Source organism: Microtus oregoni, unplaced genomic scaffold (assembly GCF_018167655.1).
Source record: "Microtus oregoni isolate MIOR12 unplaced genomic scaffold, Mior012 000035F_ref0000213, whole genome shotgun sequence".
Classification (NCBI taxonomy): Eukaryota; Metazoa; Chordata; class Mammalia; order Rodentia; family Cricetidae; genus Microtus; species Microtus oregoni.
This window is the reverse complement of record NW_024543094.1, coordinates 4,927,877-4,951,302: the sequence shown is the minus strand read 5'-3', so window position 1 is coordinate 4,951,302 and position 23,426 is coordinate 4,927,877. Positions and strand designations below refer to the sequence as shown.

General features: G+C 37.9%; 1 protein-coding gene across 2 annotated transcripts in view; it reads left to right on the top strand.

Annotated features, from left to right (window-relative positions):
• Positions 1 to 23,426, top strand: part of Lyst (lysosomal trafficking regulator) — a 153,167-nt gene that overhangs the window by 96,362 nt on the left and 33,379 nt on the right. For both annotated transcript variants that reach the window (XM_041630875.1, XM_041630874.1), the window contains 9 exons: positions 3,556 to 3,732; positions 4,848 to 4,924; positions 5,233 to 5,421; positions 13,157 to 13,302; positions 13,383 to 13,479; positions 14,425 to 14,486; positions 16,293 to 16,348; positions 17,640 to 17,792; positions 21,004 to 21,248. In XM_041630875.1, the coding sequence (XP_041486809.1) occupies positions 3,556 to 3,732; positions 4,848 to 4,924; positions 5,233 to 5,421; positions 13,157 to 13,302; positions 13,383 to 13,479; positions 14,425 to 14,486; positions 16,293 to 16,348; positions 17,640 to 17,792; positions 21,004 to 21,248 (1,202 nt within the window). The remainder of the gene's footprint in view (positions 1 to 3,555; positions 3,733 to 4,847; positions 4,925 to 5,232; positions 5,422 to 13,156; positions 13,303 to 13,382; positions 13,480 to 14,424; positions 14,487 to 16,292; positions 16,349 to 17,639; positions 17,793 to 21,003; positions 21,249 to 23,426) is intronic.

Genomic DNA, 23,426 nt, shown 5'->3' with positions numbered 1-23,426 from the left:
TCCATCAAGTCTCCTTTGTCTACCTTGTATTTCTCTTAATCCTTCCTTCTTTTAGTACATTCAGAACACATCATTCTGAGAACCTTCACTGAAAACTTTACTTTTATACACTCTCGTTAGTTTATAAAGATTTACAACAGAATGAGTTTCTTTTTTTTTTTTATAGGCATTGTGGACTTTAATGTTTTAAATTCACAAACACACAAATTTAATATTTTAAAATCACAAGCTACTTTAAAAAGGCAATTTTGTCTCTAAATTTAGAGAAAGTGTACCTGAAAATTAGCTTGACAGTTTGAAAATATAATAATTTTACAGAAACTATACTGAAAAAATCACAAACTAAAGTATTGACATAAAATCATCTATTTATTTGACCTTCTAAAGGTATGATTGGTGAACAGATGTAGCTATTTCAAATCTCTATCTATCTATCTATCTATCTATCTATCTATCTATCTATCTATACACATGTATAGATCACTTGATATTTGGACCAGATGGACATAAATCCATATTATTGGAAAAAATATTTAAAGATGCCTCTCTGGTTTGACAAAATTGCCTTTGGTAAAAATGATTGAATTGATTCTTTTTACCTGGTTAATCATTAGCCTACTAGTTACCCAACACATGTGGTGGTTACAAGACACCTTATAGACATGATGCACATATTGAGCATCTGTTACTCAGTATCTAAACTCTTTGCTAAAACATGTCTTACCCTTTCAATTTGAAATCTTAAAAGGCAGACGTTTGACTTCTAGAATTGTATTATATAAGGTGAATTGTATAAGTAAGCATAGTTATATGAATAAAGAGAAAACCAGCTGTGAACTTGTAGGCTACAATAGTGCCTACCCTGAAACAACAGGTCCACTGAAGAAACATGGACACCAATTTTAGGGGAGTAACTAACCACTTTCTGGTTTGATTTAAGGCTTCATCCATGAGATGGAGCCAATAGCCGGCACTGTTAATGACACAAGAATATGTGGCTCTATAGGTCACAGGCCCTGAGGGAGAACCTACTACCATTGTTCTGCTAAATGAGGGATAATATGCATTCAACCACAATTTTGCAAATAATTTATCTGTGTAAGGAAGAAAGAATTACTGTCATTAACATTATCAGAAAGTCTCTCTATTATTCTCAAAATTAGGGAAGACTTTAGAGAAGCTATAAGTTTGTGTTTAATTTAGTAATTTGCTTATTTCTTCTTTCTAAATTAATGTGAAGACTGCAATGAAATATATTTGAGATCAGTACCTCAATGGAATAGAAGCTCATAGACTTCTGGCAACTTAATTAATAAGCCCAAAAAATCAAATATTAGAGTCTGGATCCAGATATAGAATTATTATGGGACCGTGTGGCTAAGGAAGCTGTCAATGTAGTTCCTTTATTTTATTAGGATGAAGGCATGCATCTTACATCATGAGTTAAAATGAGCATTCTATAGAGGACTCATAGTAAAGATTTTGAGGTGTCTGATCCAGGCGGTCTTTGGCAGTTACTGAAACTGCTGCTAAAGAATGGAGGCAGCTGGCCATAAAGACATGGATGCAGCTTTGCCATCAAAACTGGACTTTAAAGGCAAGACGCTGGGTAGACTAGTTTGGCCTGTGGGAGTGGAGTTTGAAACATTACCTCAGACCATTTCACAAAATAATAATCAGTTTGATAAACAATCACTCAACTAAAAAGTATTTTATACTCTAGAGAATTCATTCAGATTGCATGTCTTCTGCAGAAGATTCTAAAGCCATTTGTGAAGCCAGCCCTCAAAGGTAGATCAGAAAGTCTCAGCACTGGCGGTGGCAACGTCAGAGGCTGTTCTCAGTGGACTCAAGAATGTAGTGGTCATGAATGTCTGGTTTTCTCTTTATTCAGAATGAGTTTCTTAAGTCAGTTTTTTTTGGTTTGGTTTTTAAGATGGAAACTGTTGTCCAGGCCTATCTTAAACTTGGGGTCTAAAGTGATCTTCCTGTCTTTGCCTTCTGTGATGTCAACTTTTTGAGAGCTGAAAACAAAAAAAAAAGATCTTTTTACATGTGTCCTAACACCTTTTCTCATCAAAAAACAATTGATCAAAGGATAGTAAAATGAGATAGTATTTGAAAACATCAGGTTTTTCTTTGTATGTTCTTGTTTTGTAGCCCAGATATCCAGATAGCAAACCTTCTGTCTCTGCCTACAAATGCTGAGGTCTAAGCCACTGTTCCTGGTGGCTTTTTTTCCAGGTATCTTTTTAAAGATAGTTTAGAATGTCATTGAATACTAAGCTGAGATAGTTTTAATGTAAAACAAACATTCCTTTTAATACACATGGAAAATACGCCAGTCATGCACCACTTTTCTTTATTTGCCAACTTTTCAATGCTTTTACTCTCGTAGCATCTGTTGCTTTTCCTCTTTTGGTCAGATAGCAGCTGTCTTCTGACTAATTTAAAATGCTGCATTGAAATAAGCTTTGCTACTTTCACTGTTGCATATGTTCATCTTAGGCTCTTAGCAACATGATGTGATTCAGCATGTTGGCTTAAATATCAGCTAAGATGTAATGGTTTCTAGACCCATTTGTTGACATTTAATTCTATTCACAGTTTAAAATACCATAAAGCCAAATTCAATAATGTTTGTATCATTGAAGATGTAAAGGGCATGTGTTTATTTTGTTGGCATAATTATTGTTTAACATGTATGTAAACGTGACAATCATATGTGATAGATATTGTGTGGAAGGCCCACCCAATAAAATTTGATTTAAGTTTGCACTTCAAAGGATAGTTGTCATCACCTTAAGAACTCCAATTTCGGCTTTAGGTTTGTCTGCTCATAGACTGGCCCACACCAGCCCTCCCTTGACATTCGTGTGGATCTCATGAGACACAGGATCTTACTGCCTTGAGTTTCTTGCCTCTTCTTTTCCTTGAGAGGAGTCAGTCTTGATGAGCTAGGGACAGTCTTTTGTTCCTAAAATCTTACCATTTTCTGAGTGAAACTCAAAGGAAAGGGGATGGAGACATACTTTTACTTTAAGGTTAACAGACAGTTTCTTTTCTAGTTCAGTGTTTTTGTATTTTCCTTTATACCCACTTCATTTTCTATTTTTTCTTAACAAATTCTCCCTGGAAGCTGGATAATTAGATTTCTTCATTTCAACCATTTATGAAAAGTTTCTAATATACACAGAGAATAATTTGATGAATACCACATAAACTTGATATTAAACATAGATTTAATATTTAATAGTGTCTTTCTTACACTGGCAGTGCCATTTCTTTTTCTAATTTATTTAACAGTTTATTAAAGTTTGTAGAAGTTATGACATTTTCTAGATTCTTTTTTAAAACACTTTCTATTATTAAAACAAATAAAATTAGGAATATATAATATATAATTAAATTTTTTATCTACCCTATCATGTTTTTTACAGCTATATTGAACTTGACCCAACTAATTTTAGAAATATAATTAAATTTATTATTAAATAACTTAAATGGAAAAAATAAAATTTTTTTATAACCAAAGCATTATAATTTTTTTTAAAGCATGGAGCCAAGTTGGTTTTGTATTTGTCAGAGTTGATACATAATCATGAAGATGAGTTAAATAAAGAAGACATGGACACAGCAGAACTGCTTATGAATGCTTTAAAATTATGTGGCCACAAGTGCATCCCTCCCAGTGCTCCTTCCAAACCAGAGCTCATTAAAATGATCAAAGAGGTGAGTCTATCAGTCAGAGTTTGTTTTTTAGGAAATCCTGCTATACTCTTTTTTTTTTCTTTTTTGGATTTTCGAGACAGGGTTTCTCTGTAGCTTTTTAGTTCCTGTCCTGGCACTAGCTCTTGTAGACCAGGCTGGCCTCGAACTCACAGAGATCCGCCTGCCTCTGCCTCCCAAGTGCTGGGATTAGAGGCGTGCGCCACCACCGCCCGGCCTCCTGCTATACTCTTCACATGGTGACATAAAGATTTTTTTCACTGTTGGTAACATTGATGATGAGCTTGCAATTATTCTCTCATTTTTACCACAAGAGTTTTTGATCAGGAAACTAAAAAACAGACTTATTTTGAGGAGCTTTCTATTCTTTGGTTCTCGTCATCCATTATCTATCGCCTTCAATGAAGGAAAGATTTTTTTTTTTAAGATTTATTTATTTTATGTTTCTGAATGTTTGCCTGCATGTGAGTCTGTGTATCACATATGTGCAGTGACTTTGGAGATCTGAAGAGGAATCAGAGTCACAGGTGGTTGTGAGTCATCATGCTGGCACTGGGAAATGAACCCCAGTCCTTGACTAGAGCAGCAAGTGCTCTTAACCACTGAGCCGTTTTTATATCCTGATGAAGCACAGATTCTGTAGGGGCAAGCAAGTTGAAATGTACCTGGACTTAAGGTTTTTTTTTTTAACAAGCAAATGTACTCAGCAGGCTGGGGAACATACTTTTCTGTTCTAATATCAATGGCTCAAGCTATACAAAAAATAAATAGAGAAATTTAATGTTGTATAAGTGGCTTATATTACAGTCTCTTGAGAGTAGTAAGTTTCCTTTATTAACTTGGTTTCAAAATTACTTTGTTAAGCCCAGTGCCAATATTATATGAGAAATAACAAGTTTAGGGCTCAGAATGTAGATCAGTATATAGAGTGCTCTCCTAAAGGGCCTGGATGTAGTGGTATACACTATAATCCCAGTGCTAGAGAGGCTGAGGCTGGAGGATCGGGAGTTTATGGTCATCCTTGGTTACATAGTGAGTTCAGTGCCAACCTGAGATACATGAAATCCTGCCTCAAAAAAAGAGAATAAGTTTTATACAATATTGTTGAATTCTTTTAGGAACAGAAGAAATATGAAAACGAAGAGAGTGTGAGTAAAGGAGCGTGGCAGAAAACAGTTAACAATAATCAACAGAGGTGAGCAAAGTCCTGCCCGCCAGAAGTCTCCAGTTCTCCACAGCAGGCCTTTTTCTTTTGGTTTGATTTTGGAAACTTTTGAGGCCAATTTTTTTTGTATGTATGCATATGTATTTACTTCTGTGTGTGTTTGTATCTGTGTGCATGTGTATGTATATATGTTATATATATGCTGGAGATGAGACTTCAAGTTCTCATACTTGCTAGTCAAATGCTATACCACTGAGCTGTACCCCAGCCCTCAGATGTAATACTACAGTATTATTTAATGTTCCACAGATACTTAACTTTGGAACAATCTTGTTTAGTCTCTTTCAGCGGCTCGATTTAAAATCCAAGGACATATCTAAAATAGCTGCAGATATCACCCAGGCCATATCTCTCTCCCAAGGAATTGAAAGAAAAAAGGTGATTCAGCACATCAGAGGGATGTACAAAGTCGACCTGAGTGCCAGCAGACACTGGCAGGAGCTCATCCAGCAGCTAACACACGACAGGTGTGTACTGGGAACACATCTGGTTCAGCTTTTAAATGATGTTAAATACTGTTTTCACTATAGAATTCAGATTTGTTAAACTAGTTAAGGAAACATTTTTTATCTAATTATCATTTTTGCAATCTTTAAAAATAGTCACATGAACTTCTTTTAATTCTTGAAGCAAAACCTAAAGGCAGTAGCTCTTTCAGATAGTAAAATTGACTTCAATTTAAATTTTTTTTTTTTGCAGAAGGATAGAGAAATTGTCAAAAGAGTGTAGTTAAGAGTGTAGTTAGATGTAGTTAAGAATTAGATCTTTCCTATCTTAGACTTTATCAATATGATTTTAAAGATGCGTTATCAGGAGGCTAGAAAGGTGTCTTGGTGATTCAGAGTGCTCATGCTCTTGCAGAGGACAGGTTTTAGTTCCCCAGCACTGTCCTGGCAGCTCACAAGCCACCTGTAGCTCCAGTTCCAGGAGATCCAATGCTCTCTTGTGGCCTCAGGCACTAGGCACACATATGGTCTACATCCATACATGCAGAAAAATGTTCATACATGTATAAATAAATCTTTTTTAAAAGATGAATTGTTAACTGAGTAGTGGTAGTGCACACCTTTAATCCCAGCATTCGGGTGACAGAGGCAGGTGGATCTCTGTGAGTTTGAGGCTAGCCTGGTCTACAGAGTGAGTTCCAGGACAGGTTCCAAAACTACAGAGAAACCCTGTCTCAAAAAAAAAAAAAAAACAAAAAAAGAAAAAAGTGAATTGTTAATGATTAAATAAAATTAATGTGTCATTCTTTATATTTAATTAAGATAGCTAGCTACAGTCAGACGTGATGGTGCATGCCTTTAATTCTATTACTTTGTTGGCAGAGGCAGAAAGATCTCTGTGAGTTCAAAGCCAGCTTGAACTACTTAGTGAGTTCCAGGACAGCCAGAGCTACAAAGTGAGATTCTGTCTCAAAAAAGAAAAGAAAAAAAAATAGCTTATTAGCCTGACTTATTAGCCTGAGTACTAAAATACACTACTGATTATATAATAATGGAAATTGCAAACAGAAATAATTACACTTAGAAAGTTTATAAAATAGCACTTGCCTAGCATGTGCTAAACTCTGAGGTCAATCCTCACCGCCAAAATTTTTTTAAGTAGATGAAATTAGGAAATTGGTGTATATATTTCTACAGAATTGATAACAGTCTCAGCTAAGTGCAACAAAAAATTGGAAAGAATTCAGTGGTTTGAATTTGAATTTTAATGGGTGTTTATTTTATTTAATGACAAAAAGTAAGGAAATTTGTTTTCAGAAAATCTGTTGAAGAATTAATATTTTCATGCATAGATATAAAGTATAATTTCATTATCCCTGAAGTTTGAAAGAGCAGAAAGCATGCTGTACATTAGACTTTTTTAAAAAATTTTTTAATGATTTATTTAACTTTATTTTATGTGCATTGGTGTGAAGGTGCCAGATCTTATGGAACTGCATTTTCAGACAGTTATGAGCTGCCATGTGGGTGCTGGGAGTTGAACCCAGGTCCTCTGGAAGAGCAATCAGTGCTCTTAACCACTGAGCCATATCTCCAGCCCCACATTAGACTTTTTAAGCAAATTGAAAATACTTATTATTGACAGAGGGCAATTTGCTTTATGGTCCTTTGAGACAGAGTCCTATATCACCTAGGTTGGCCTTGCACTTCCTGTGTAGCAGAGAGGGGCTTTGGACTTAATCTTCCTACCTGTAGTTATCAATTACAACTGTGAATTTGATTTTTAAAACTATTATTTACAATACTTTAATTTTTTATTTAGATTTTTTTTTCTTGTGCCGATATTGACAACAGGACATTAGCCAGACAAGTTAGCTGTTGTTACTCAGAGTTTTGGTTGTGGTGTAGCCTGGAATGGTGCATATTTGAGCCCTGCAAATATTTCTTGCTCTGGAAATATTTTAGTGAGTCTACCCTAAGGAAAGGATCCAAAATGCAGAAGGCAGCAAATTAATTGGGAACAGCAAAAGAATAGTAACAGCAGCATTATGACAGAAACATTATGACAGAAAATAATGTTCTAAGTAATAGAATTAAGGATGTTTCTTGAAATCTGGTTTCTAAAAAAAAATGTACTTACTACAGTTTTAGTTTTTTTTTTGTTTTTTTTAATTTTTTTTATTGCGAAAAGAAGAAAAAAAACATAAACAAAAAACAAGTTACCACCTCCTCCCAGCCTCCCATTTCCCTTCCCATCCTCCCACCCTTCTCCCCCTCCTCCCACCCTTCTCCCCCTCCTCCCACCCTTCTCCCCCTCCTCCCACCCTTCTCCCCCTCCCCCCACTCCTCTCCCCCCCCTCCCTCTCCAGTCCACAGAGCAGTCCGGGTTCCCTGCCCTGTGGTAAGTCCTAGGTCCTCCCCCCTCCGTCCATATCTAGGAAGGTGAACATCCAAACTGGCTAGGCTCCCACAAAGCCAGCACATTAAGTAGGATCAAAACCCCCTGCCATTGTCCTTGGTGTCTCATCAGCCCTCATTGTTCGCCATGTTCAGAGAGTCCGGTTTTATCCCACGCTTTTTCGGTCACAGTCCAGCTGGCCTTGGTGAGCTCCCCGTAGATCAGCTCCACTGTCTCAGTGGGTGGATGCACGCCTCGCGGTCCCGAATTCTTTGCTCATGTTCTCCCTCCTTCTGCTCCTCCTTGGGACCTTGGGAGCTCAGTCCAGTGCTCCTGTGTGGGTCTCTGTCTCTATCTCTATCCATCGCCAGATGAAGATTCTATGATGATATGCAAGATATTCGTCAGTATTGCTCTAGGATAGGGTCATTTCAGGTTCCCAATCCTCAGCTGCCCAAGGAACTAACTGGGAACCTCATCTTGGGCACTAGGGAGCCCCTCTAGGGTCAAGTCTCTTGCCCACCCTAAACTGGCTCCCTTAACTAAGAATTGTGGTTCTGTGCTCCCCTATCCACCTTTCCTTTATCCCAATTCTCCTGTTTCCCAGGTCCCCCCTCCTTCCCTTCTACCTTTTCTCTCCCCATCTCCCTTTACCCCCATCCCACCCCATCCCCAAGATCCCATTTTCTCCCCGGAAATTTGGTCTACTTCCCTTAGCCAAGAGGACAACTATATGTTTTTCCTTGGGTTCACCTTCTTACTTAGCTTCTTTAGGTTCACCTCTTGTAGACTCCGTGGTCCTTATTTATGGCTAGAAACCAATTATGAGTGAGTACATCCCATATTCATCTTTTTGGGTCTGGGACACCTCACTCAGGATAGTGTTTTCTATTTCCATCCATTTGCATGCAAAATTCGAGAAGTCATTGTTTTTTACCGCAGCGTAGTACTCTAGCGTGTATATATTCCATACTTTCTTCATCCATTCTTCCATTGAAGGGCATCTAGGTTGTTTCCAGGTTCTGGCTATTACAAATAATACTGCTATGAACATAGTTGAACAAATGCTTTTGTCATTTGATAAAGCATCTCTTGGGTATATTCCCAAGAGTGGTATTGCTGGGTCCAGGGGTAAGTTGATCCCGAATTTCCTGAGAAACCGAAACACTGACTTCCACAGTGGTTGCACAAGATTGCATTCCCACCAGCAATGGATGAGGGTACCCGTTCCTCCACAGCCTCTCCAGCAAAGGTTATCCTTGGTGTTTTTGACTTTAGCCATTCTGACAGGTGTAAGATGATATCTCAAAGTTGTTTTGATTTGCATTTCCCTGATTGCTAAGGAAGTTGAACACGACCTTAAGTGTCTTTTGGCCATTTGAACTTCTTCTGTTGAGAATTCTCTGTTCAGTTCAGTGCCCCATTTTTTAATTGGGTTAATTAGCATTTTAAAGTCTAGTTTCTTGAGTTCTCTATATATTTTGGAGATCAGACCTTTGTCTGTTGTGGGGTTGGTGAAAATCTTCTCCCAGTCAGTAGGTTGCCTTTGTGTCTTAGTGACCATGTCCTTTGCTTTACAGAAGCTTCTCAGTTTAAGTGGGTCCCATTTATTCAATGTTGCCCTTAATGTCTGTGCTTCTGGGGTTATACATAGGAAGCGATCTCCTGTGCCCATCTGTTGTAGGGTATTTCCCACTTTCTCTTCTATCAGGTTCAGTGTGTTCGGGCTGATATTGAGGTCTTTAATCCATTTGGACTTGAGTTTTGTGCACGGTGAGAGATATGGGTCTATTTTCATTCTTCTACAGGTTGACATCCAGTTGTGCCAGCACCATTTGTTGAAGATGCTTTCTTTCTTCCATTGTATACTTTTAGCTCCTTTATCGAAAATGAGGTGTTCATAGGTTTGTGGGATAAAATCCGGGTCTTCTATACGATTCCATTGGTCGACTTCTCTGTTTTTATGCCAGTACCACACTGTTTTCATTACTGTAGCTCTGTAATAGAGTTTGAAGTCAGGGATGGTAATGCCTCCAGAAGATCCTTTATTGTATAGGATTGTTTTGGCTATCCTGGGTTTTTTGTTTTTCCATATAAAGTTAATTATTGTCTTCTCCAGATCTGTGAAGAATTTTGATGGGATCTTGATGGGGATTGCATTGAATCTATAAATTGCCTTAGGTAGAATTGCCATTTTTACTATGTTGATCCTCCCAATCCAAGAGCAAGGGAGGTCCATCCATTTTTTGGTATCCTCTTCAATTTCTTTCTTCAATGCCTTAAAGTTCTTGTCAAATAGATCTTTCACTTCCTTGGTTAGATTTACCCCAAGATATTTTATGCTGTTTGTGGCTATCGTGAATGGTGAAGCTTCTCTGATTTCCCTCTCTGCTTCCATATCCTTTGTGTATAAGAGGGCGACTGATTTTTTGGAGTTGATCTTGTATCCTGCCACATTACTAAAGCTGTTTATCAGCTGTATAAGTTCTTTGGTGGAGTTTTGGGGGTCGCTTATGTACACTATCATATCATCTGCAAATAACAAAAGTTTAACTTCTTCCTTTCCAATTCGAATCCCCTTGATCCCCTTATGTTGTCTTATTGCTATTGCTAGAACTTCAAGCACTATATTGAAGAGGTATGGCGAGAGTGGACAGCCTTGCCGTGTTCCTGAGTTAAGTGGGATGGCTTTGAGTTTCTCTCCGTTTAATTTGATGTTAGCTGTCGGCTTGCTGTATATAGCTTTTATTATATTTAGGTATGACCCTTGTATCCCTAATCTCTCCAAGACTTTTAACATAAATGGATGTTGAATTTTGTCAAATGCTTTTTCAGCATCTAATGAAATGATCATATGGTTTTTTTCTTTCAGTTTATTTATATGCTGGATTACATTGATAGATTTTCGTATGTTGAACCAGCCCTGCATCTGAGGAATGAAGCCTACTTGATCATAATGGATAATTTTTCGGATGTGTTCTTGGATTCGATTTGCCAGTATTTTGTTGAGGATTTTTGCATCGATATTCATGAGTGAGATTGGCCTGTAGTTCTCTTTCCTGGTTGAGTCTTTGAGTGGTTTTGGTATCAGAGTAATTGTGGCTTCATAAAAGGAATTTGGTAATGACCCTTCTGTTTCTATATTGTGGAATACATTAAGGAGTATAGGTATTAGGTCTTCTTGGAAGTTCTGGTAGAATTCTGCATTGAAACCATCTGGTCCTGGGCTTTTTTTGGTAGGGAGGTTTTTGATAACAGCTTCTAATTCTTCGCGACTTACAGGTCTGTTTAGATTGTTCACCTGGTCCTGGTTTAGTTTTGGTAAATGGTATTTATCTAAAAAAGCGTCCATTTCTTTTACATTTTCCAGTTTTGTGGCATACAGGCTTTTGTAGTAAGATCTAATGACTCTCTGAATTTCCTCTGTGTCTGTGGTTATGTCCCCCTTTTCATTTCTGATCTTATTAATTTGCGTGTTCTCTCTCTGTCGTTTGATTAGTTTGGGTTTATCAATCTTGTTGATTTTCTCCAGGAACCAGCTTTTTGTTTCATTGATTCTTTGGATTGTTTTCTGTGTTTCTATTTTGTTGATTTCAGCCCTCAATTTGATTATTTCCAGTCTTCTACTCCTCCTAGGTGAGTCTGCTTCTTTTTTTTCTAGAGCTTTCAAGTGGGCTGTTAAGTCTCCAGTATGTGCTTTCTCTGTTTTCTTTAGGTGGGCACTTAGTGCTATGAACTTTCCTCTCAGGACTGCTTTCATAGTGTCCCATAAGTTCGAGTATGTTGTTTCTTTATTTTCATTGAATTCAAGGAAGACTTTAATTTCTTTCTTTATTTCTTCCTTAATCCAGGTATGGTTCAGTAGTTGACTGTTCAGTTTCCATGAGTTTGTAGGCTTTCTGGGGGTAGCATTGTTGTTGAATTCTAACTTTAATCCATGGTGATCTGATAAGACACAGGTGGTTACTAATATTTTTTTGTAACTGTGTAAGTTAGCTTTGTTACCAAGTATATGGTCAATTTTCGAGAAGGTTCCATGAGCTGCAGAGAAGAAGGTATATTCTTTCCTCTTTGGGTGAAATAATCTATAGATGTCTGTTAAGTCCATTTGCTTCATTACCTCCATTAATTCTCTAATTTCTCTGTTAGGTTTCTGTCTGATTGACCTGTCCATTGGTGAGAGAGGAGTGTTGAAGTCTCCTACTATTAGTGTGTGCGGTTTGATGTCTGCCTTGAGTTTTAGTAATGTTTCTTTTACGTACGTGGGTGCTTTTATATTAGGGGCATAGATATTCAGGATTGAGACTTCTTCCTGATGAATTGTTCCTGTTATGAGTATAAAATGTCCCTCTCCATCTCTTCTGATTGATTTAAGTTTGAAGTCAACTTTGTTAGAAATTAGTATGGCCACACCTGCTTGTTTCTTAGGTCCATTTGCTTGATAAGCCTTTTCCCAGCCCTTTACTCTGAGTAGGTGCCTGTCTTTGTGGTTGAGGTGTGTTTCTTGTAGACAGCAGAATGTTGGATCCTGTTTTCTTATCCAATCTCTTAGCCTGTGCCTTTTTATAGGTGAGTTGAGCCCACTTTCATCTAATATCTTAAATTTTAAAAATGTGACATATACTACAAAAAGGATCTAACTTTTATCAGTAGAAAAAATGAGAACTCTAAAAAAATTAATTTGGGGAAAATTTTCCATTAGCTAGTAACCATGTTAGGTATAGTGTGTTGTATAATGCTGATAAAGTTCTGTGGTAGAAGGGACACATCTTTTAAAATTGGTAATATATTTAACATGGAAGGGGGCAATCTAATGAGGCCTCAGTGCTATACAAAGAACTACAGACAACTAAGGAATACTGAGAGTGGGAGAAATAGTTTCCTAATACCAAGTGGTCATCTCTGAAAATATACACACAAGTAACATGATGAAAACTGAGAAGGATATGTTTATATGTTTAGGAGAGAGGGGGATGTATAATAACAAAAAGAGACCATGAATTTAAAAGAGCAAAGGAGGGTATGTGGGAGGGGTTGGAAGGAGGAAAGAGAAGGGGGAAATGATGTAATTATAACCAAAGAAACTTTCTTTACATTTTGGAGCAGAAAATAATATTTAGTAGATACAGGAAACTAGAAGCAGCACTCACTCCAGAAGGGAACTTGGGAACTGGACTCAGGGGCAGTTCTCACTTTCTATGTTAGTCTTTATCTTATGTATATGTTTCCCCTAATGTACAAATTGCTGTTTTGTAATTAAACAGGTGCATTGTGTTTATCTAATCAGTCTCTATAGTGAGTTTAAGGCTATAAGTAAGTCCTTGGATGATCACTAAGATGTTTTATTTCAACTTGCAGAGCAGTCTGGTATGATCCAATCAACTATCCAACTTCATGGCAGTTGGATCCAACAGAAGGGCCAAACCGAGAGAGGAGACGTTTGCAGAGATGTTATTTAACTATTCCAAATAAGTATCTCCTTAGGGACAGACAAAAGTCAGAAGGTAATAGTAACTTTGACCGTGACCTGTAGATATGTCAGGTAACCCGTTACTAGATAAATGTGTACTTTTTTTCTCAACAGGTATGGTCAAGCCACCACTCTCTTACCTATTTGAAGACAAAACTCATTCTTCCTTCTCCTCTACTGTCAAAGACAAAGCTGCAAGTGAATCCATAAGGTAGATCTGAGTACATGCCTTCCTTCACTTTTTGATAATTGATAAACAAAATTAGCTCATTGTAGGTTTTGTGTAGTTTTGGTTTCAGATAATGCTGTGATGTTAGGAAAGTCTTAAACAAAATAGGTTGGGACAGGACAAGACTGAAGGGCAAACTCCAAATGCCATTTCCTACATGGGGGCTTAATGGACACCAGTCATCGTGCTCTGACCCTTCCTAGCATATGTATTAAATTGTATTAAATTGTAGCTTTCTAGTCTGTAAGGAAGATAGAGCTGCTGCTGGTGCCACCACAGGAGTGGAATGTAGTGTCCTAAAGTGTCAAATTCTAGTTCCTTCCCTGCCTACCTGCCTAATCTTGGGCATGTTACTTAGCCTCTCTGCTTCACTTTCTTCACTTCAGAAGTAAAGGGAATGATTATATCCAGGCTTTCATAGTATTATTGAATGTTAAATGTGTCGGTATGCATTAGTTTTAGCAGTGTTGCCATATTCTTGTGGTAGTTATTATTATTGTACCCATTTTATAGTTAGAAACTTTAAATGACAGTGCCTTCAGAACAGAAATTTTCTAATCCCAATGTCCCTGGTTTTCCTAAAAACAATAGCAAAAAAATAGGTTTTTATCCTACATTGAAATATCAATGACCTAACAGTGTCTAGTTGCTTACTGAAATTACAAAACATTGGCATATCTTAGGTAGCTAAATCCATATATTCTACAGGCAGCTGCAATAATCCCTAGACTTTCCTAAAGATTTCCATCACTTCTGCCCTGATGAGTGTTATATAATTAGCACAGGATCATCATTTGGGTTTTGACATGACAGCTTATGCTACTGAAACTCTAGTCTGCTTTGCATTAATATTTTACTAGGTTAAAAAGCTTGAAGTCTAAAATTGGGAAAAATTGAATCATAGCAATTTTAAACATGTTTTGACAGAGTGAATCGAAGATGTATCAGTGTTGCACCATCCAGAGAGACAGCTGGGGAATTGTTGTTAGGTAAGTTGCTTTAAAAGAATTTTACTCATATTCACCCTCCCTTAGTTTATTCTTAAATAATTTGAAGTATTTTTCATAAAGACGTAAAATTTTTTTAACATCATGTAGGTGGCTTTGCCTTGACATTATAAAGACAGCCCCACTTACCCATGGGGCCCAAGTGGATGCTCTAAAGCACAAATAGTACTGTTTTCTCATGTGCACATACCATGATAAATAAAGAATTATAAATTAGCCACAGAAACAGGTTAATAAAAATAACTAACAAAATAACAACACCACATAAAAGCTCTATGAATATGAGCTCTCTCAAAATATTTTATTGTACTGTCACCTTTTTACTTAAAAGTACAATTTCATGTCTTCTCTCAGCATATGTGAATAGCCAGCATCACTACTCTTGCCTTGCAGGGGGCATTATTAAAGTCGAATAAAAGTTATTTGGTCTTAAAGTATTCCACGTTGTAACAAGCAGCCAACCTAATGACCAGCCAGTGGCTGACTAGTAGACCTGGATACACTTCCTGAAGACATGGTTCATGTTTCAGATAGGATGGAGCAGCTCAGGACTAGATTTCATCATGAACTTAGAGTAGCATGATTCAATATTTAAAAAATATTTACTTTTTTATATTTTCAATGGAATGTTTTCAGATCATGGTTGACTATAAGTAACCCAATCCTTAAAAAACAAAACCAGAGTCAAGTCCATTTGTCATTAGAGAGGCTTCATCTAGCAACTGATGGAAACAGATATAAAGACCCACAGCCAGACATTAGGTGGAACTCAGGGAATCCTGCAGAAGAGAGGGAGAAAGGATTGTTGGAGCCGGAGGGGTCAAGGACATTATAAGAAAGCCCTAGAATCTACTAACCTAGTCTCATAGGGATTCACAGAGAGTAAACTAGCAAACAGGGAGCCTTCATGAGACTGACCTAGGCCCTCTGCATATGTTGCACTTGGACAGCTGAGTCTTCTTGTGAGACTCCTAACAGTGGGAAACAGGAGCTGTCTCTGGCTCTTTTGCCAGCTTTAGCAATCCTATTTCTCATACTTGGTTGCCTTGCCCAGCCTTAGTGTGAGGGGAGGTGCCTAGTCTTACTGCAATTTAATATGTCATATTTGGTTGATATAAATGGGAGGCCTGCCCTTTTCTGAGTAGAAATGGGGGAAAAAATGGAAGAGGGGACAGAGGAGAGGAGTGGGTTGTGGGGAGGACAGAAAGGAGGGTAAACAGCATCAGGTTGTAAATAAATACAAAACCACAAATAAAGGCAGGGGACTACTCTAATGAATATGAAGAAATGGCATTTTCTGAAAGTACGTGTTCAAAATTTTTTTATTAAGTTGACTTTCTGGGTGAACATTTTTCTATTCAGTCTTTCCTTTTACTACATACAATTTAGATTTTTCAAGTTAAAATCTGTTGATGTAGTTAAAATTTTCACTATTTTAACAGAGACTTCAGCAAGTAACAGGGAAAAGTCAATCAGTATGCTTGTACTATAAGAAGGTAATAGTGGAACTAGCCAATAGCATGCTTTGTATTTATATATATTCTAATTTTATTTTTAAAGTAGTTTTGGAAATTCAGCTCTCACACTCCCCTTTTTTAGTAAGAAACCTAAGGCACAGGAAGATTAATCAACTGAGATCTTATGAGTACTATTTTAAAGTATGTATGGAACTGTTTCTAGCTGCTTGTTTTCAAACTCAAGCCAGAGGACTTCAGAGGTCCCCACCCTTCACCAAATAGAACAGTGAACACATACTTTCAAACCCTTCTGTCCACTTACTTCCTGCAGGTAAATGTGGAATGTACTTTGTGGAAGACAATGCTTCTGATACAGTTGAAAGTTCGGTGAGTGGAGGCTTGAGTTTATGTTTACTTAAACCTAGGAAAAATTTAAAAACGGTGTAAATCCAATATAGTGAAAGAGCTAGCTCACCCATTATTACTCTGTGTGTAGATGGATGTGGATTACAACCACTTTCTAAAAGGTCCTTTTAGCAGAAGGAGAGAGAGCACGAGCAAGGAACGCGAGGGGTGTGCCCACACACTGAGACAATGGTGATGTTCTATCGGGAACTCACCAAGGCCAGCTGGCCTGGGTCTGAAAAAGCCTGGGATAAAACCAGACTTGCTGAACATAGCGGACAATGAGGACTACTGAAAACTCAAGAACAATGGCAATGGGTTTTTGATCCTACTGCACGTACTGGCTTTGTGGGAGCCTAGGCAGTTTGGATGCTCACCTTATTAGACCTGGATGGAGGTGGGTGGTCCTTGGACTTCCCACAGGGCAGGGAACTCTGATTGCTCTTTGAGCTGATGAGGGAGGGGGACTTGATTGGGGGAGGGGGAGGGAAATGGGAGGCGGTGGCGGGGAAGAGACAGAAATCATAAATAAATAAATAAATGACAGGAAGCCATAGAACTACTAGAAGAAAATGGGGTAAAGGATCTTTGCCATTGGTCTTTGTGATGATGAGTTTAGACAGAACTCCAAAACACAGATCATGAAATGAAAAAGATTGTGTCAAACTAAAAAGCTATTTTGTAGCAAAGGAAATCATTAAATTAAAAGGTAGCTGATAAACTGGAACAAAAAAAATAAAAATAAAAGGTCCTTTTAGAGGGAAGACTGTTGTCTCCTCTTCCTTTTGGCCTAGGTCTCAGCGATTAGAGTTAGGGTTCAAATTTAAACACATTTCTATTATTTAGTGTCATTCTTCCTCATCAATGTCCTGAGCAGCAACAAATAAATGCTCCTTGCCACTCCCAATTCACAGTTGAGTGCCTTTGCTATCAAAAGGAAAGAAAATTTTTGTATAATTGTATAACTAAGCATATGGATGTCTATACGGATAAGTAATGATAAAAGATTCCTCTGGATATACTAGTATTCATCATGAAAATATTACAGATAAAGCTTCTCGGTATTCTATAACCTTAAACAGATCTAGAAATAGTCTTCGTTTTTTATTCCTAAATTTTGTCTAACATATGCAGTGTTATATAATGGGAGGTTTTTCAGATAGTCTTATCTTTTTGTTATGGAAGAAAGAGTGTGTATTTTGTTTTGATATTTAAAGCCAAAATAGCTAGTTTTGTGTAATGGAAATACTTTTGTCTGCTTCCTTTGTCTTAGAACATTCAGGGTGAGTTAGAGCCAGCATCTTTCTCCTGGACATATGAGGAAATTAAAGAAGTTCACAGACGTTGGTGGCAACTGAGGGATAATGCTGTAGAAATCTTTTTAACAAATGGCAGAACACTCCTGTTGGCATTTGACAATACCAAGGTAAGTCCACCATTATTAGATTTGTAACTGTTGAAGTGATTATGTAACCAATGATGCTACTAATCATATGAAACTTAATTAAATGAAGATTAATTTTCTTAAATTGGTACTCTAAAATAGTATAATGTATACCTTATATCTTAATAAGATTAAGATAAGGTTAATAAGGTTAATTAAGGAAGTCTTTAGTTTTATAAAGATTCTCTATGACCTCTGAAATTTTAAATTTGAAGTCCTTATAGTGACTGAAAGGAGTAGCTAGTACTTGCTCAGGCTGTGGTCCTTCCTTCACATGCCATCACTTGCTTCACAGGCCTACTATGTGGAAAGCCTAGGAAAGAATTACATGTGCTGGCCATCACCAGCTTGTCCCTGCATTCCCTTCTCTTACCTTTGGTCCCTTAGGTTCTTCTAGCACGGATTCTAACTGGTCTTAATAAATAAAACCTGGAGTCAGATATCAGGGGGTGAAAACTGAAGGATCAGAGAAGCAGTGCAGCCAGCCTCTAGAGAGAGACCTTTTACCTCTACCCATGCTCAGACTAAAGGGATGAACCTGTCCTCTGATTCTCTGACTGCATCCTCAGACTGCAGGGGCAGTCCTCGGACTGCATCTGTCTCCACCAAACATCAGACTGCACTGAGCTCTTGTCTCCTTCCAACTTAAATTCTCTCTGCCCAGCCATATCCCTGCCTGTCTCCACCTCCCTAGTGGTGTGATTAAAGCCCTGGGACTCCCAAGTACTAGGATTAAAGGTGTGAGCCACCTCCACCTGGCCTCTGGTAGCTTAGTTCTGCACTCTGCTGCTAACTCTGTGTTCCTCACCTTGTCCCACCAGAAGCATTTGACACACTGGCTATCCTTTCCTTTTCTCTCATGACACCTTCCTTTCTAGACTCCTGGGTTTCCATTTTTACCCCTCATCAGCTTCCCCACTCAGCATGTTTGCAGATCCCTCTTGAGTAGTTCACGCTCATTCTTCCGACCTCATCTATCTCATGGCTTTCAAAGCAAATTATGTTATAACTTTCAAGTTCGCTGTCAGTGCCAAGGCCTCTACCCTGCACATCTTACCCACTTATTTAACTGTCTTGCTATTTCCACTTGGAGTTGCCAGTTGGTATCTCAAACTAAATGTAAAGATTCTCCCTGAAAATAACCTTCCAGTTTTCCCTCTATCTCTCTGTTGCCCAAACCAAAAACCTTGAGAGTATCCTAATAGTTCCTCCCACCCTGCATGTCTACTCTATCCCAGCATACCCATGACCTGATTAAACTGCTACAGTTTTGCTCTGAGCCACCATCATCTCTCACTAAAAGCTTTTATAGCAGCCTCCTAACTGACCCAGCTACATCCACACCCCACCCCTCAGTCTGTTTCATTTCTCTAGTCAAAACTCTGTAGTTACTTCTCAGGCGACTCACTGAAAGTCTAAGCCATTACAAGAGCCCGAGAAAACCTCCGGTAGTCAAGAACCTTATTATCTTCCGACTTCATCTGCTATTCTCTCTCTTACTCATTCTCTACCCATAGTGGTTTTCTTCTCCTTGAATGTATCAGACACTGATGCTACAGCTTCTTTGTACTTAACTGCTGCCTGGAATGCTTCCATAGAATCCCCAATGACTCAGTCTGTCACTTTTTTCAGGCCCTTTGATGAAGTACCTCTTCAGCAGAGTCCCTTACTGTACCAAACAACATCCCCTCCCTCTTGACCCTGACTATATAAAATAGCAGTGTCTTAGTCACTGTTCTATTGCTGTGAATAGACACATGACCATGACAACTCTTATAAAAGAAAGCATTTAGAGCTTGCTTACAGTTTCAGAGGTCTAGTCCATTATCTTGGCAGGGAGTGTGGCAGCATGCACGGTGCTAAAACAGTAACTGAGAGCTATATCCTGCTACACACACATGCACACACAGAGAGAAACAGAGGGAGACAGAGAGACAGAGACAGACTGGGCCTAACATAGACTTTTAAAACTTCAGAGTCCACCTCTAGTGACATGCCTACTACAAAAAACCCACACCTCCTAATCCTTGTAATCCTTTCAAACAGCTCTACTCCCTGATGACCAAATTTCTAAACATATGAGCTTATGGGGGCCATTCCCATTCAAACAACTACAAGCATCCCCTCTATTACCCAGCATCCCTGCCACCTTTACTTTGTTGTCTCACTCCACAAGGCTGTTTAGTCCCCAGCACTGTGCTCTCCCTGCAGAATATCTAGACTTGCCTTTGTTCTGTATCCCATTGCCTGTACGGGACACTGTTGACATGTTGGTGTCATTATGTGCTGCGAGAATGAACACTTTTTTTCCTTCCAGAGTTAGTGCACACTCTGTCACAAATTCCTATCCATCTATTTTGGTGTCAGCATTTGGGAACCTTTGATTTTAGGTGACAGTTTCAGTTGTTAGCACTGTGTTTCTGTCTGTCCCTACATTTTCTCTTTCTTGTCATTTCCTTTCTGTCTTACCTCTCATTGTCACATCAGGAGCTCTTCTTTCTACTCCTGAACATGAAGACTTTGAGGTGGGTTTTCCAAACCCATTGAGTTTCATTTGTTTATTTTGGAAGACTCAGAAAACCCCTTTTATATGACAGGACTTTTATTAATCTCTGAAAAAAGTTTCTATGGAACTGGGATGTAGCTCAGTGGTAGAATGTTTACATAGAATGAACAAGGCCCTGGGTTCAGTCCAAGAATCCCAAGAGTTGAGAGATTGATCCTATTTGTTTTCAATAGGTAGTGAGTTTGTATCCTGCTTACATAGGACATTGTATTTAATTCTTGTCAGATAAACATTATGACCTCCATATTACTGATATAATAATGGCTTGAAAGGTTTAGCAGGAACACACAGACCAGATCTGTTCTGATGCAATCAGTCAGTCAGTGCAGAATACCACTCTGTCTACACCATCATGCTGCACCTTTATTGAATATTTTGTTTTTAGTATCTATGTCTGAGTGACTTCTGTGCATAACTTTTCCTTGGGAATTATGAGCAGATAACACAGAAATTTCTGCCAGATAATTTTACTAGCAGATTATCCAGCGGTAAGGCTAATGACTGATAGTCTGCCTCTGGAAGGAAACTGCATTAGAGTTAATGCAGATATATTTCTGGGAGGATTTCAGGTTCTCTAGGGACATATCAATAAACTTAAAAATATCTTATTTTCTCCTTCCCTTTTAGGTTCGTGATGATGTATACCAGAACATTCTCACAAATAACCTCCCCAATCTTCTGGAGTATGGCAACATCACTGCTCTGACAAACCTGTGGTATACTGGACAAATTACCAATTTTGAATATTTGACTCATTTAAACAAGCATGCTGGCCGATCCTTCAATGATCTCATGCAATACCCTGTGTTCCCCTTTATCCTTTCTGACTATGTTAGTGAAACACTTGACCTCAATGATCCATCTATCTATAGGTAAGTAAAAGCATCACATTTTGGGTCTACCTACATGCTGAATTTATGCCGTTAAAGTTTTTACTTTGAAAATTTTCAATTATGCACAAAAATTTAATGATTAATTAAGACTTTATAATTCATCTTTCCCAATTCAGCAATTGTGAATTATGAAGATTTTACCAAACTTGCATCATCTTATTTCAGAAAATCTAGTTGTGTAAACTCTTGAGTTCTACTGTATACATCTTTTTGTAACGATAGGGTATTTCCTTATATTATTATAGTGCTATTATCCTGTCTAAGAAAATTAACAATCCTGATAATATAACATACCATCCATATTCATTGTCTCCTGCTTATCTCGACAATGCCTTTTATAATAGGTTATTTTAAATCAAGTATAGTTGTTGCGTTTGATTGCCGATATGTGAAAACAAAATCTAGAAAGACCTTTAAGTGTTGATTTTTTTTTTCAGTTTTTGCAGCATAATAGCATTTATTCCAGTAGTCTCTTTGCCAGAGAGCAGGGCTTAGCTTAAAAGGCTTACTTGTATTCAACTTACCCTTTATTTTGGGAGGAATCCATCATAGATGGCTGTGTAAGCTTAATGTCCTACCTGTCACCAGGAAGGCTGTAATGCCCCTCACTGGGGTTGCTTATGATGATTTGTAGGTACAGGTTCACACAGAACTTTTATCTAATAGTTCATCCATGGCTTTATTGCTTGGATCAATTATTTCAGTAGAAATTGCATAAGGATGGTTTCCTATCTCTCTTGGTTATGGTTTGCTATTGCTGTGATGAAATGCCATGACCAAAAAGCAAGTTGGAGAGGAAAGGGTTTTTCAACGTACACTTTCATATTGCTGATAGTCATCTAAGGAAGCCAGGATAGGATCTCAAGTAGGGCAGGAACCTTGGAGTGGGAGCTGATGCAGAGGCCATGGAGGGTGTTGCTTACTTGCTTGCTCATCATAGATTGCTCATCCTGCTTTCTCATAGAACCCAGGACAACCTGCCAAGGAATGAAGCCATCCGCAGTGGGCTGGGCCCTCTCCCAACAGTCACTAATTAAGAAGGTGCCCTACAGCTGGATCTTATGGTGGCATTTTCTCAGTTGAAGTTCACCCCTTTCATATAACTCTAGCTTGTGTCAAGACTAGCCAGCACACTAATCCTTTTATTTCTTCTAAATTTAAGAGAAGAAAACGTGGAAGCTGAGTTTAGGATATCTTGTATTGGAGAACAAGGAAGCAACATAGAAACAAACTTAATAGACTCTCATTATCAAAGATAGCACTCTCTGAGGATCCAAAAGAATAATGACAACAAGAACAAGTAGATGAAACCCCCTGAAATGAAAAAAAAAAACATTATTTAATCATTGTATAGTCCACACGTCCCTTATCCAAAATGTTTAGGATCCTAAGTATTTTTAAGTTCCTGAGTTTTAGAATATTTGCAGACTACCAGTTGAACATATCAAATCTAAGATGCTCTGAAGTCTGGCTGGTTTTGATGCAGGGTATGTAAGAAGCTTTGAGTTTAGGATCATTTAGGATTTCAGATCTCTAGATTAAGAATGTTCATTCTATACTTAAAAAAATTGAAATACATACTTGTGTACACATGCATATAAACACACATGGTGTGGAGGCATCAGACAAGGTCATTGGTACCTTTGGAAATAATTTCTTAATTTGAAGTTTGAGAATTAAAGGAAGAGTATTTAGAATTTTTCTGCCTTTCTTGAACAAACTGTTATTTTTAAAGAAACAAGGTAGCCCAAGCTCAAATATTTTATTTATTTTTTAAAAAAGTTCTCTTATTTAAAGAAAAATTCACTTCAAGTATTCCACTTGGGATATTCATAAATATTTTAATTATAATGCCTCCAAAATAGGCCTGAGTTGGTCTTTTCTTAAGAAATCAGGTTCAAGTTAATGCACTATGGTATCTTGTCTGTCTTTTAGATATTATACACTGCTGTTGGACATTTGAACATTTCACACATTGCTGGTATAAATATATGTGGCCTTTCTGGAATGCAGTTTGACAGTGTGTATCCAAAAAAAACTGTTAGATGTATATATTCTGTTTTAGCAAGTAACTTCTAGGAATTATTCTTGGGAATGCTAAACATGAAGGTTCTAACTTAACCAGCAGTTGTTTTTGAGGGCTGGGCCCTGAACTTG